The sequence below is a fragment of the Betta splendens genome, chromosome 3 (genome assembly GCF_900634795.4).
Source record: "Betta splendens chromosome 3, fBetSpl5.4, whole genome shotgun sequence".
Lineage (NCBI taxonomy): Eukaryota > Metazoa > Chordata > Actinopteri > Anabantiformes > Osphronemidae > Betta > Betta splendens.
In genome coordinates, this window is record NC_040883.2 from 15,532,577 (window position 1) to 15,544,814 (window position 12,238).

The 12,238-nt window shown below is 49.4% G+C and overlaps 1 protein-coding gene across 3 annotated transcripts in view; it reads left to right on the forward strand.

Annotated features, from left to right (window-relative positions):
• dennd2b (DENN domain containing 2B) overlaps positions 1 to 11,580 on the forward strand; it is a 31,350-nt gene extending 19,770 nt beyond the window's left edge. For all 3 annotated transcript variants that reach the window (XM_029145464.3, XM_029145466.3, XM_041070080.2), the window contains 11 exons: positions 280 to 389; positions 1,132 to 1,201; positions 2,252 to 2,329; positions 3,327 to 3,467; positions 3,557 to 3,705; positions 7,603 to 7,780; positions 8,392 to 8,433; positions 8,871 to 8,982; positions 9,940 to 10,179; positions 10,367 to 10,453; positions 11,129 to 11,580. In XM_029145464.3, coding sequence (XP_029001297.2) covers positions 280 to 389; positions 1,132 to 1,201; positions 2,252 to 2,329; positions 3,327 to 3,467; positions 3,557 to 3,705; positions 7,603 to 7,780; positions 8,392 to 8,433; positions 8,871 to 8,982; positions 9,940 to 10,179; positions 10,367 to 10,453; positions 11,129 to 11,163 — 1,242 coding nt within the window. In that variant the 3' untranslated portion in view covers positions 11,164 to 11,580. The remainder of the gene's footprint in view (positions 1 to 279; positions 390 to 1,131; positions 1,202 to 2,251; positions 2,330 to 3,326; positions 3,468 to 3,556; positions 3,706 to 7,602; positions 7,781 to 8,391; positions 8,434 to 8,870; positions 8,983 to 9,939; positions 10,180 to 10,366; positions 10,454 to 11,128) is intronic.
• Positions 11,581 to 12,238: the final 658 nt, after the last annotated feature.

A 12,238-nucleotide genomic window follows, 5' to 3' on the forward strand; every position in this document is an offset into this window, starting at 1 on the left:
AGCGCGCAGGCTGGAACTGACGACGTCCACGTTGGTTCGACGCTAAAACTGAAATGAGTTTATGCACGTTGACAATTTAAGGCAGTCAAAGTGTGGAGGAACCTGCTGGAAACAACCACAGATACATGAAGTTATAGCTAAAGATTGTACTGTATCAGAGTCTCTCTGTGTGATGCAAAGGTCCTAACCTCTGTGGTCACGCTGACATTAATGGAGAATGGAGGTGAACATGCTGACTGAAGCTCCCTCTCCCCCCTCCTCCCCCCTCCTCTCTCACAGCTAGAGAGACTCACCAAGCAGATGAGGGAGGCAGAGCAGAGGCTCAAAGCCATTCCTCAGTTCTGTTTTCCGGACGCGAAAGACTGGAGCCCCGTCTCCGAGTACACCAGGTAAAAATACTGCCATTTCAAATGTGTTCCAACTAACCACTCATTCAGAGCACTGGTGGAACTGTGCTGTGCAGACGTTCTCCAGAAGGTTGTGGGGCCTTTCACAGCCGTTCTATTAGGCTTCTCTTATTCTGCCACGCTTCTGGCTGCAGCCTAATAAGGTGACGAGAGCCGACCAGCGCGCTGGACGCACGCATTCATCAGTTTATCACCGTGGGATTCTGTTTTTGATAATTACCAACTCGGTTTCCCAGCTGTTCCTCCACAGCCGGGCTGCTCCGGTGAAATGTTTCTGCCTGAATCCCAGATAACCCCGATGAGATCAGCGAGGTCCTTCTCTCTGACTTCAGCTCTGCCAAAGCAAACGCGGCTCCACTGTCCTGCGCAGCAACAGTAATTACTGTCTCTGCAGTTCAGTGTGTTATCAGTAGTCATTGTTAATCGTCAAAGTGGTTTATGTGTGCGATTTGCTGAGCATAATATTTTACAGTAGGCCATAACAGAGCAGCAGCTTCATTAATAATGTGACTCTACCCTGTAGGTACAAGGATATGTACAATTACGGGAAACTGTTGAAATATGGGCCAATTCAGGGTTAAAACAGCTCCACCCTTGCTTGTACTGTACGTAGAATGAAATCTTATACAGCTGCATTGACGTGAATGTCAAACTGGGCCAGACCCAAGACAAAGTTTTGCACAGCCTTTCATTATCCCTCATACGTTGTGCGTTGTGTGCTCAGCGAGACCTTCTCCTTCATGCTGACGGGCGAGGACGGCAGCAGGAGGTTCGGGTACTGCAGACGCCTGCTGGTAAGTCTCCGTATGACCCCCCCGTCCGCCGCTTCCTGCTCCCGCCCCGCGGAGCGCTGTTTGTTGTGACAGGGTTTTGTTCCTGTGGGGCCGTTGACGTGTCGCGCGGCCGTTCGCTGGCGGCAGCAGGAAACACGTCGTATAAATAAATATGGGAGGAAAAAGGTGGCCGGGACTGAGCGGGCGTGGGTTGTGTAGCGCGAAAGCGGCGCCGCCAGCTCGTTACTGTAGCTGATCGGTGTGGGGTTCTGTGGAAGTCTGTCCAGGGAGAGACAACATCTGGAGTAAAGATCACTCAACCACAATGTTAACAGTGATTGGAGTTGCTATAAAAAGCATTAAAGTGCTTTGATATGCAACATATGTACAGAAAATGTATTTTTGATTCGAGCTAATGAAAAGCCCAAAGGAAGCGTGTGTATATAAAGTATATATAAAGTCACTGAGTCACAAAGAGGAACCAGGAGCATCCAGATGTTAGAAGCACAGTGTTTAGTATGTAGAGAGTACGTGTTCATGCCTGAGCTGATGCGCTGCCCGCAGCAGCATCCTGATCCAAGCCCGTCTCTAATGAGGAGCTGCGCGGCTCCCCCTCCAGCAACTGCCTTTCCTCCCTGCTGTCCGTCCAGCGGCTGGCAGTCGCCGAGCATTCCTGAGGACTCGAATCAGGCTGCACATAGTTGATTTAATCATCCATTTGGAAAAGCAGAGGAGAAACGAGGGGAGAGAAATTCGCAGGCCTAATATGGACAAGTGGATTGGTTGTTTCTGGAGCGCTGGTGTTCCTGTGTGTCGGTGACTTATAGGGGACGAGATACAATCAGGAAGGAGGTCGCTGTAGGCCAGATGTCATGATTCCTGCTGCCTTTTAACAATATGACACAACATCAATATTGATCTGACCCTTATTTGCCGGATTTGGGTCATAGTAATAATAATACCAATTTATAAAATATAACCCCAGGTTTAGATGTGTTACCTTAATCTCTGCCCAGTCGATGGAGTCTGTTGCCACAGGTGTCCATAAAGTCTGACTGTGTCTCCTTGCAGCCCACGGGGAAAGGCCCTCGACTTCCAGAGGTGTACTGTGTCATCAGCAGACTGGGATGTTTTGACTTGTTCTCCACTGTGAGTTTGGTCTCACACATACACACACACACGCGCACACGCACACACACACACACACACACACACACGCACGCGCACACGCACACACACACACACACACACGCGCACACGCACACACACACGCGCACACACGCGCGCACACGCACACGCACACACACACGCACACACACACCTTTTTATCTGTGCTTGGCGTTTCTCACAACTGAAGTGAATTAAAGTCTGCGCAGCGTCTGCTCATTAATAAAGCCGATTGCATTTTGTTTTTTAACTTTTATTTCCCAGAGTAAGTGTTTCCTTCATTTTGGTCTCAGCGGCGCTAACGCAGAGCAGATCCGTCTTCTGTTGGACTTTTTCAGCCTTATCTGATTCTTTTATTAATTCAAAGTGAGGGAATCCAGACTGTTGAAACAAAGAGGCTGCTGTGTGACATGTGTAAAATAACATACGATATTCAAAGTCAGTGTGTGTGTGTGTGTGTGTGTGTTCGCTGTTTCGCAGCGGGGCCTGAACTCCTCTGAGGCTGCAGACAAGCTCTGCGTCACAACCTCAAACCTGGAATGTGTGTTTAGTGGCTGAGTTAAAGCAGACTAACTCCGCTCTGTGGATTCATTATTGCTGCAGCCATAGCCAGTCAGTTTCCTTCGCGACAAATTGAATTGCATGGGAGCGCTTAACGTCGGACGGAGCTGCGAGAGACAAACGAAGACGCTGACAAATGCAGTGCGTGGGACCTGACGGCGTGGAGGCAGCTCGGATCAGAACGGGCGCTCCGTGGAATTTTCCGATCGCACAGACAGAGATTCATTTGCCGTTTGTCGAAGCAGAACACAGAAGAGCGCGTTTCTAAGCCTGAGTAAGGTTTCCATTGATTGTGGCCGTGAGCAATAACCCTGATGTGACTGTGCACTTTTCATTCAACACAGATGAAATCCACAGCTCCCATTGAGACGTGTGTGTGCCTTGTTCATGCAACTGGCCTCTTTCCTCCCGTGCCCAGATCCTGGACGAGGTGGAGCGGCGCAGGGGGATCTCAGCAGCTCTGGTCTATCCCTTCATGAGAAGCCTGATGGAGTCGCCCTTCCCTGCGCCAGGGAAGATTATCAAGGTCAGGACCTTCCTGCCTGGCGCAGGAAACGAGGTCAGTGCTGCCGACCGAGCAGAACGCGCCCGCTTCCCGCTTCACTCTCCTCACCACGCACGTTCTCACACCGCGGCCTACACGTTCAGGTGATCGAGCTGAGGCGGCCCACCGACTCCCGGCTGGAGCACGTGGACTTCGACAGCCTGTTCGGGTGCCTCCGCGTGCGGCAGGTGGTGCGCGTCTTCGCCTCGCTGCTGCTGGAGCGACGGGTCATCTTTGTGGCGGATAAACTCAGGTGAGGCGCCGCGCCAGGTCGTCGCGGCAACGGGCAGCTGGTCTGATGACGCGCACAGGGTCCCCGAGGAGCCCGTGTCCCCGGTCGGTCCTGTTGCTGTCAGCGCGTTGGAAGCGTGGGCGGAGGGGGTGGAGGCGGGAGCAGCGGGTAATCTCTCTAAGTATCGGAGCGCCGTTTAAACAAACACCAGCGGGGGCAGTGACTGAGAGGAGAAGGAATGCACTTCCTGTGTGCGCGACTCTGCCCTCTGTGATCCGTGGCTCGAGTGTCGCCGCTTGACTTATGATGCCAAGCTCAACACCCCCCCCCCCCACACACACACACACACATGCACAGTACAGTGCGTACAGTAGATTGCAGTGTGTGAACACATGGAGATGCTCTGGCTCCTTCCCTTCACGGTGACAGCGTTGACGACAGGCTCCACCCTCTGGGGCTGTTGTACATAATCCATTCCCAAAATACCTCAGCGGCGGAACATGATGTATGTTTCTGTCCCCCTAAAATGTATATCCGATACAAGCAGTTCCGTCAACTGGTCCTCGTTGCTTTTCCCACAGCTGCTGCTGCTGCGTGAAAGTGCGTCTCACTTAAAGCGATCCTTCACCCTCGCGGGCCTGCGGCCAATCGGATCAGTTCGTCATCCGTCGACCTGTAGATGCTGAATGTAGACGCAGACTTACGTAAACAGCTCGTGTCAGTCCGCGGGCTCGAACCGGCAACCGCTGCCAAGCTGCGTGCGCATGTGTGGAGTTATCTCCTGGCCTGATAGCGAACGCTCACAGCAAAATGGAACCGCTAAGTGACTTTTCCCGCGCTGGTGAGATAAAACAAGCTCCCATGCTTTAATCCAGTGCACACAGAAGTCTGCTGAGGTTTCCTGCCTTCTACTACACACGGCGTTGGTTCGTTCATGAATCAGATTCTTATCTATTTACCTTCGGGTCATGCACACCATGAAAACCACAGGTCACGGGGTTTGAAGCCTAATAATCTTCACTAGGTTACTTTCATTTGTACTACACTCACACTCGGTGGGTTTCTGCACAGGAAGTGGGTGTCTCTCATACTGATCGAGGCAAAGGAGATGAAAGAACACGATGAAAGATGAGAAGTACGCGTTTGAGAGAAAGGGAGCGAGAGGAAACCAGGCAGCGGCTTCTCAACGCGATCCTCGTGAACAGGCGGACGGGCCGAGGAATTAAACCAAAGAGCGTGACAAAAAAACCTGTCTGTGATAATCCAGGGTTTGAACGTCACACCATGCCCCGCTTTTTGTCACTGTTGTCGTTTTTCTAATCTCCTACTAGAGGAACAGGGCTCTGTTTTCAGCTGTTTCAGTCCGAGCAGCTGATTTTGACATCAGCGGAGCCGTACGCTAGCGTACGCACGCTGTTTGCTCTATGAGCAGCCTCCATCAAAATCAGCCGTGATGGCGGTTTTAGTAAGAGCACGTATACGGTTTCGGGTCAGGAAACCATTTCTCATTGTAACAGCCTCTGCCGTCGCGTTCTGAGGAGCCGAGGGGCTGAGACCGTCAGCGCGCTGGAGATCCTCCCAGACAGGAAGTGAGGAAAGCTCATTTGGAGACGTCCTGCTGGGATGCAGCTTGTCATAGGAAATCTGCTTAATGGTCTCAGATCATAGTTTAGTGTTCGTCATGTTTTGTTTGCACAGATTACAGACCAGAAGCATCTAGAGACAACCATGGGGTAGATGTTGTACTGGGTGTGGGTCTGGGCTGAGGTGGGGACGTGTCCTGGCTCTGTGCTTCAGGTCAGTGAGGCGTCGTTCCAGTTACGCTTCATTTGGATCTCGCTCTTTTACTCAGTTTCACACCTTCACCATGCTTTGCCAAAGAGCTGCTGGGACTTTTGCCTTTTTAGCCTCTGCCCAGCTGTTTCTTATGGAAATAAGAATTTACATTCAAAACTCTCCAACCTAGTTTCATTTAGGACTCTTACGCGAGGTTCTGAAAACATTTTGACTGTCATTACAGGTTTAAATGAAAACCACCACACAGTGCCTCAGAAAGCGGCTCTGACTACTTCCTGGAACCTCTGTGGATGTGCAGAGCCTCCCGTGGTGCCAGGTGCTGCTTTAGTGAGGCTTTTGTTGGAGGTCTCCTCAGTCCAGTCCTCCTGGTGCCCGTCCCCAGAGCGCTGGTAGCCACAGCCCAGGGCGGCGTGGGCCCGTCCAGGCTGCTGTCTCCCTCCCTTCGTTCCCACCTCTCCCGTCTCAGACGCTGATGTTTTCCCTCTTACGCGGGGCTTCACGCACTAAGCCCCTCGATCCCATGCTTCCTGCAGTATCTGCTGGTTCAGGATTAGCTCCCGAACCTCAACCGACCCGACTCCAGAACCGGTTCTTCATTCGTCTGAAACTAAAATCATAGGTTTGCAGTAATGTGTTATTAATTGTGTTTTGTATTTTTTTATTTTTCTGACTCTTCTGAGAGACAAGACACTTGCTCCTTGTTTTATGGCCCCTGTTTGGTTGGAGGGTATGGAGTTCTAGTCTAAATCTTAACAGGAATGTCCCGCTCTCTTTGCAGAGTTGAGTGGCAACCTCTGGTAGAGCCCAGTGTTTTCATTGCGAGTTCATCTTCTCCCGGGAGCGTGCGGTCGGAGGACGGGTGTAATTGAGCCGTTCGGTATCAGCGGTGAGTCGGGCCGCGTGTAGCCCGTGGCGAAGGGCTTCTGAGATCTGTGCCCTATCGCTCCCTGTTGGAACTCGTCAAACCCAGGAGACGGGATCTGTTAGGAATTATCAAGGCCTCCTCAGGCAAATGGGAGTCAGAGCAGCCGGGGCGACGCTGCACAGGCTTCATGTTGGGACCGACAAAGGCCCGGAGGAGGGAGCTCGCAGTTTTTCACTGGGTTTCCACTGGGGTGCGGTGGTGCTGGGGCACCCTGTCATATTGTTACTCTGGCCCATTTGACTCATGGGAAGTGAGGATGAAAAGGCCTGTGGCAAATATGTGGCCTGAAGGAACATTGTGGAAAAGTTTGTGGGAGGTTGTCGTCTATCTCCGCTCAGCCAATGTGGGACTGATCTAATATGTGTGTGTGTGTTGCTCCAAAAGTGAGTCAGTAACGTCGCTCTGGGCTGAATGAGGTCACATAAAAGAGAGTCGGGTCTTTTTATGGATGTCGATGACAGCGGCCGTTAAACATGTGCTGTACGTTCGATCCTCCATCTGCACCGACGTAGCGCTGCCTTTGTGTGTGTGTGTGTGTGTGTGTGTGTGTGTGTGTGTGTGTGTGTGTGTGTGTGTGTGTGTGTGTGTGTGTGTGTGTGTGTGCGGTTTGTTTTTTGCTCTCTTTGTGTACATGGAGTGGACAGTATGTGGGGGGGGGGGGGGTCAGCCACTGTCAACAAGCCCCGGATCGTGAGAAACACGGGCTGCTCTTTGCGATCTGCATGTTATGCCGCAGCTGTCGAGCCTTAAACCGCGCCGCCGCTCACGGACGACGTGGACCTCCCCGTGCGAGACCCGGGGAGGGAGATTAATACGCGCGTTTAACCTGACGCCGGTGCAGGGCGACGTCCTGCGGTTCTTGTTTTCGCCGAAGTGTGAGAAGCGCCTGTCGCGAGCTGCAGGAAGGACGCGGTGTCGGGGCCAGAGCACATAGCTTTGTCGTTACACATCATATAAAAGCAACTGGTTCAGGGAAAAGAGGATCAAATAATCATTTAACTCGGGGAAAAGGGCTTAGCTGCTGAAATGCACATTGTGCTGCGATGCTTCGGCATGAAGCCCAGCTAGTGATGATGAAGTAAACAGCTTCCAGAAGCTCCTCGGGGGTTGACTTTCTACCACCGCCCTCTTTCACCAGTATGTGGTGAAATGTGGTTCGGCCTCACTAACGGCGTCTTGTCGTGTCTCCCCGTCAGCACCCTGTCCAGCTGCATGCACGCGGTGGTGGCCCTGCTCTACCCCTTCTCCTGGCAGCACACCTTCATTCCCGTGCTGCCGGGCTCCATGTTGGACATCGTGTGCTGCCCCACCCCCTTCCTGGTGGGGCTGCTCTCCAGCTCTCTGCCCAAGCTCAAAGAGCTGCCTGTTGAAGAGGTGGGTGCTTTGTGTTCACGTGTGTCCTGTAGATGTTGCTCCTCCGATGCTCTTAGTCCCTTTGCTGACAACCCACACGCATGCAGATTCTGACTAATGTGATTAGGAATAGTGCGACTGGCATCTGTTTGACCTTTCATCTTATCATATTAAGGAACCAGCCAAGTGCTTTCCAATGAATGCACGGGATCAAACGTATCATCACTGAATGAACTCAGAACTTCTGATGGAAAGGCTCTCGAGCCTCTTTCACTCAGCACTGGAGCGTTGCTCTGAGTGCCACAATAGATGCGCTCCGGCTGATGAAACTATGTCTTCTGTCAGCAGCGATTACATATTCATACACTTCAAAGACTGAAGGGTAATTTGTGTGAAAGGACCATGTCGGTCACAGTTACCAGTGACCTGTAAATGGGCCGTCAACAACTGTTTACACCGTTCCTCCTGCTGCTGACTGATACATGAAGACGTTTGTAAAAGATCTAGAACAAATATGCATCATATCTAAATGCTTATTGCTCTGATAAACATCCAACTTACAAACCTACTGGACAGAGAACATGTCTCCCTGATGTAAATGATTATCTCAAGCTTCCCGTTTCTTTTCTCAGGCGTTGATGGTGGACCTTGGAACTGACCGGTTCATCCGACAGGTGAGTGTGTGCGCTACAACACTGCAGTTCATGCATTTTTATTCTGTCTTTTCACATAGATGCACGCAAACATGTCAGTCAGTTATGAAGGAGCTACGAGCGGGTTACGCGCATGTATCTGCTAGATGTGCTGATTGTTCCTCCTTTTATTATGGGATAAAAGCCCAGCAACGCTGACGTTTTTTAGACTGAAGCCAGCTAACATTAGCAATAAGTCACCACGACTGTCCAAACAAGAAAGGTTGAAGGAGTCTTTCTGTTCATGGATTTATCTTTTACTTTGTAAGAAGATGATGTTTTCTTTCAAAAGTTACAATGTGGCTTTAAACAGGGCTGTAAACCCTGCGGTCCTCTGTTCTGAGTCTGAGCCTTTGAAACGCGCTCTCCAAACATGGTTGTTTATCACTGGTGACGGCAGCGTTTTCCTTTGTTTATAGATGGACGATGAGGCTTCGCTGTTGCCACGGAAACTTCAAGCCGCTCTAGAACAGGCTCTGGAGCAGAGGAACGAAATCATCAGTCAGGACTCCGACAGCGAGTCGGACGAAGGTGAATATGCGTATTTTAAACCAGCGCCAGCGAGACGTGTTGCAGACTTCCCATGACAGTGAGTCATGAAGGTGAGGACGACAGTCGCAGTAGGTGCTCGGCCGACTGGTGACAAATTACAGTTCATTATGTTGAGTAATGAGGTGTGAAGCAACCGTGAAAACAACCACAGGTAGAAATAAATCTCGAACACAAACTCAGACTCAACTGCAGCGATAACTACCTACAGCTCCTCCCATAGAGGCTAGTGGTTAGCGTTCCCGGTTTTCACCCGTCTTTATGAAGCTTAGGTTTATTTGTAAAGCACAAGAACTCATCTGCACAGACGTGGGACAAGAAGATGAACTTCAAGCCAACAATAACAAATACAGAGTTAATTTACTTATGTAAAGCAAAAGCTTTTCAATGAGCGACTTCTTTGCATGGGACAGACTTTCTGTCTGTGCTCTCCACATTCTTTTCTAAACTAAAACCAACAGCAAACACTGTCTGTGGTTTGTGGACATCTGCTGCGTGTCAATCACAACCTGCTCGTGCTAATGTGCAAACCAAAGCGAGACACTTGTGCAAATTACAGCCTGTTATGCACGAGGGAGGACGAAGACCTGTGTGAGGTCCACATGTTACCTTATATTTACTTAAAAGAACCAACATGAGAGTGCAATAATAAAAACCCACAGTGCGGTTCTGTAATTCATCAGGCGAGTGAAGGAAATGACGGGAAACCTCTGGCATGTGGTGCTTTGATGACTATTAGTGAAGCTGCAGTTTATTTTTTTCTGTAATATTAATTGGGTGTCTTGGCATTTTGCGATACGGTGATCACTTTTCAGCAGGTTCAATCCAGCTTCGGATCAGATTCCTCTTATATTTCTGGTTCTGCTGCTGTGAGTGCCAACACAAAGCGTGTGCTGCGTAACCACTGATTCACTCTAGGTCTTTGTGTTCCCATCGCAGAGTATAACTCTCTGAACAGCCTGGTGTCGGAGGCCTTCATCCGCTTCTTTCTGGAAACCATCGGACATTACTCCCTGTTCATCACTCAGAACGAACGCGGAGAGCGCGTCTTCCAAAGGGAGGCGTTCCGCAAGTCGGTGGCGTCTAAGAGCATCCGCCGTTTCCTGGGCGTCTTCATGGAGTCGCAGATGTTCGCAGGGTTCATTCAGGACCGGGAGCTGAGGAAGACGAGGGCTAAAGGTCGGCTGCTGGATTCCTCCTCTGTTCTGTTGGAGCAGAGATACTGTGCTAGTACTGACCTCTAGTGGCAGCGGGTTTTTATCAGCTTGTTTATTCACCGTTTGACTGTTTTTCCTGGCAGATCGGAGTCATTGTAACCTCCTGGAGCACTGAGTTTTTTTTTTTTTTTTTTGTATTGTCCTCTTAGGTTTGTTTGAGCAGAGGGTGGATCAGTATCTGGAGGAGCTTCCAGACACAGAGCAGAGTGGAGTCAACAAGTTCCTTAAAGGCCTCGGTGAGTTGTGCAGCAGACACACGAGCTGCTTTTTAATTCGTCTCTCGCAAATATCATTTCTTCTATCACTCTCAACTGGACCAGGTTGGATCCCATGCCACACCAGGGGGAGCTCCACACCAGCTTTCACAGCGTTTAAGTATCTGCTGCTCATTTGTTTTGGCCAGTTGGGCATTCTTGTGCACAAGCGGATAAACATGAATGAACCCAATCAGGATTCTGCCTTGGCCACAGTTTATAAGAACTGTGCGTGCAGAGTTTGACACTTGTAGAGCTGTTTTCTCACCCGTCTGCTGAGCTGTCAGTCAAAGGGCTTCAGGTTTCAAACATGCAGGCTTTACAACATGACAGGTTGCAGTTCTATGTGAATTCTCCAGTTCACGTAGAGATGTGACTCCTCAGTAAAGTAGGTCAGGTAAATAAATAATAAACAGATTATGCCTCTTTAAGATAGAAAGAAACATTAAATGGCTATAATTTTTTGATAGCTCAAAATACGTGATCAGGACCTGAGTACTGGACCAGACTTTCAGATTTCCACCCAGGCTGCAGACAAACAAATGAGACCAAACCTTTTAACATCAGCCTGCTGTGCTCTTTATAAATTGTATAAGAGCCTCTTGAATGATGTTTGTGCATGATATCAATAATCTTTTTTGTTTTTACTGCTTTCAGGAAGTAAAATGAAGTTTCTTCACAAAAAGAACTGAGGGAAAGTGAAGAGCTGACGATTTTCACCGTCCTGCCGACATTTTACATGTAAACATGTACATATTTTTCCACTGTAAGCTGGCCAATTCTTCAGTGTCTGTTTATAGTCCCTTATGAGTGAGTCGGTAGCAGGACGGTGCACTACAAGTGAGCCGTAGAGTAACCACTGATGTCCTGGTGTGTTTGTGAGGAGCGTTATCCGGCTGCGTGAGTGGATGTGGCGCCGCATGGGCATAGATGTACAGTTCATATTCATTCTGCATTATGTCACAATAGTGTTGTCCTCTGTTTTAAGGAGTGTAAACCTATTCCAAAACTGTACATGCATCAAGACAATGAAGAAAACGATTGTAACTCTTCACGGAGTCTTTTGCAATCTTTTATTAAAAAAATGAGAATAAAACACTTGAAATTCCCGAGCGTGCGAATAAGTCCCAGCATGTGTTAAATGTTCCTTCACCTTTGAATTATTGCACTGTTTTGTGGCTTTTAGGAACGAGGTCACGTGCGAAAGGCCGACAAGTCTGTAATTCAGGTTATGCCACAGGGTGGAAAATCACCTTCCTTTACCCATCTTACATGTCGGTGACAGCCTCCCCCCAAAGCTGTGCATTAAGAGGAGCTGGTAGCATCCCAAAAGGCGCAGTTAGTCGAGCACCAGCTACCACATGCTGCCTGTAACCTAATTACATCTGTGCACATCACTCTGCTGGCTGTCACTGCCCTGCTGTTATTAGCGCTCCTAACTGAGAGGCTCACTGTTGATTCCAGCCGTCATATTATTTTCCTATGCTTGTGTCCTTTATACCAATTAGCAGTGACATTTAATGTGACGCTAAGTGTTAGGCATGGCCAAACACCGCTGCACGTGCACAAGCAGCTGCTGAACATCTATGAAGGGCTTTTATTTCAGGCCAAATCTTATTTATTATACAGCGCTGTAATATACCTAGCTACAGTGTAGTCAAGCTAAACAACTAGCCACACTACATGAATGCTGAGGATAAATGTAACATGTGTTCATGTCAAATAGTGTAGGAAAATGTATTAAAAGTAACAGTAGTAGTACTTAAA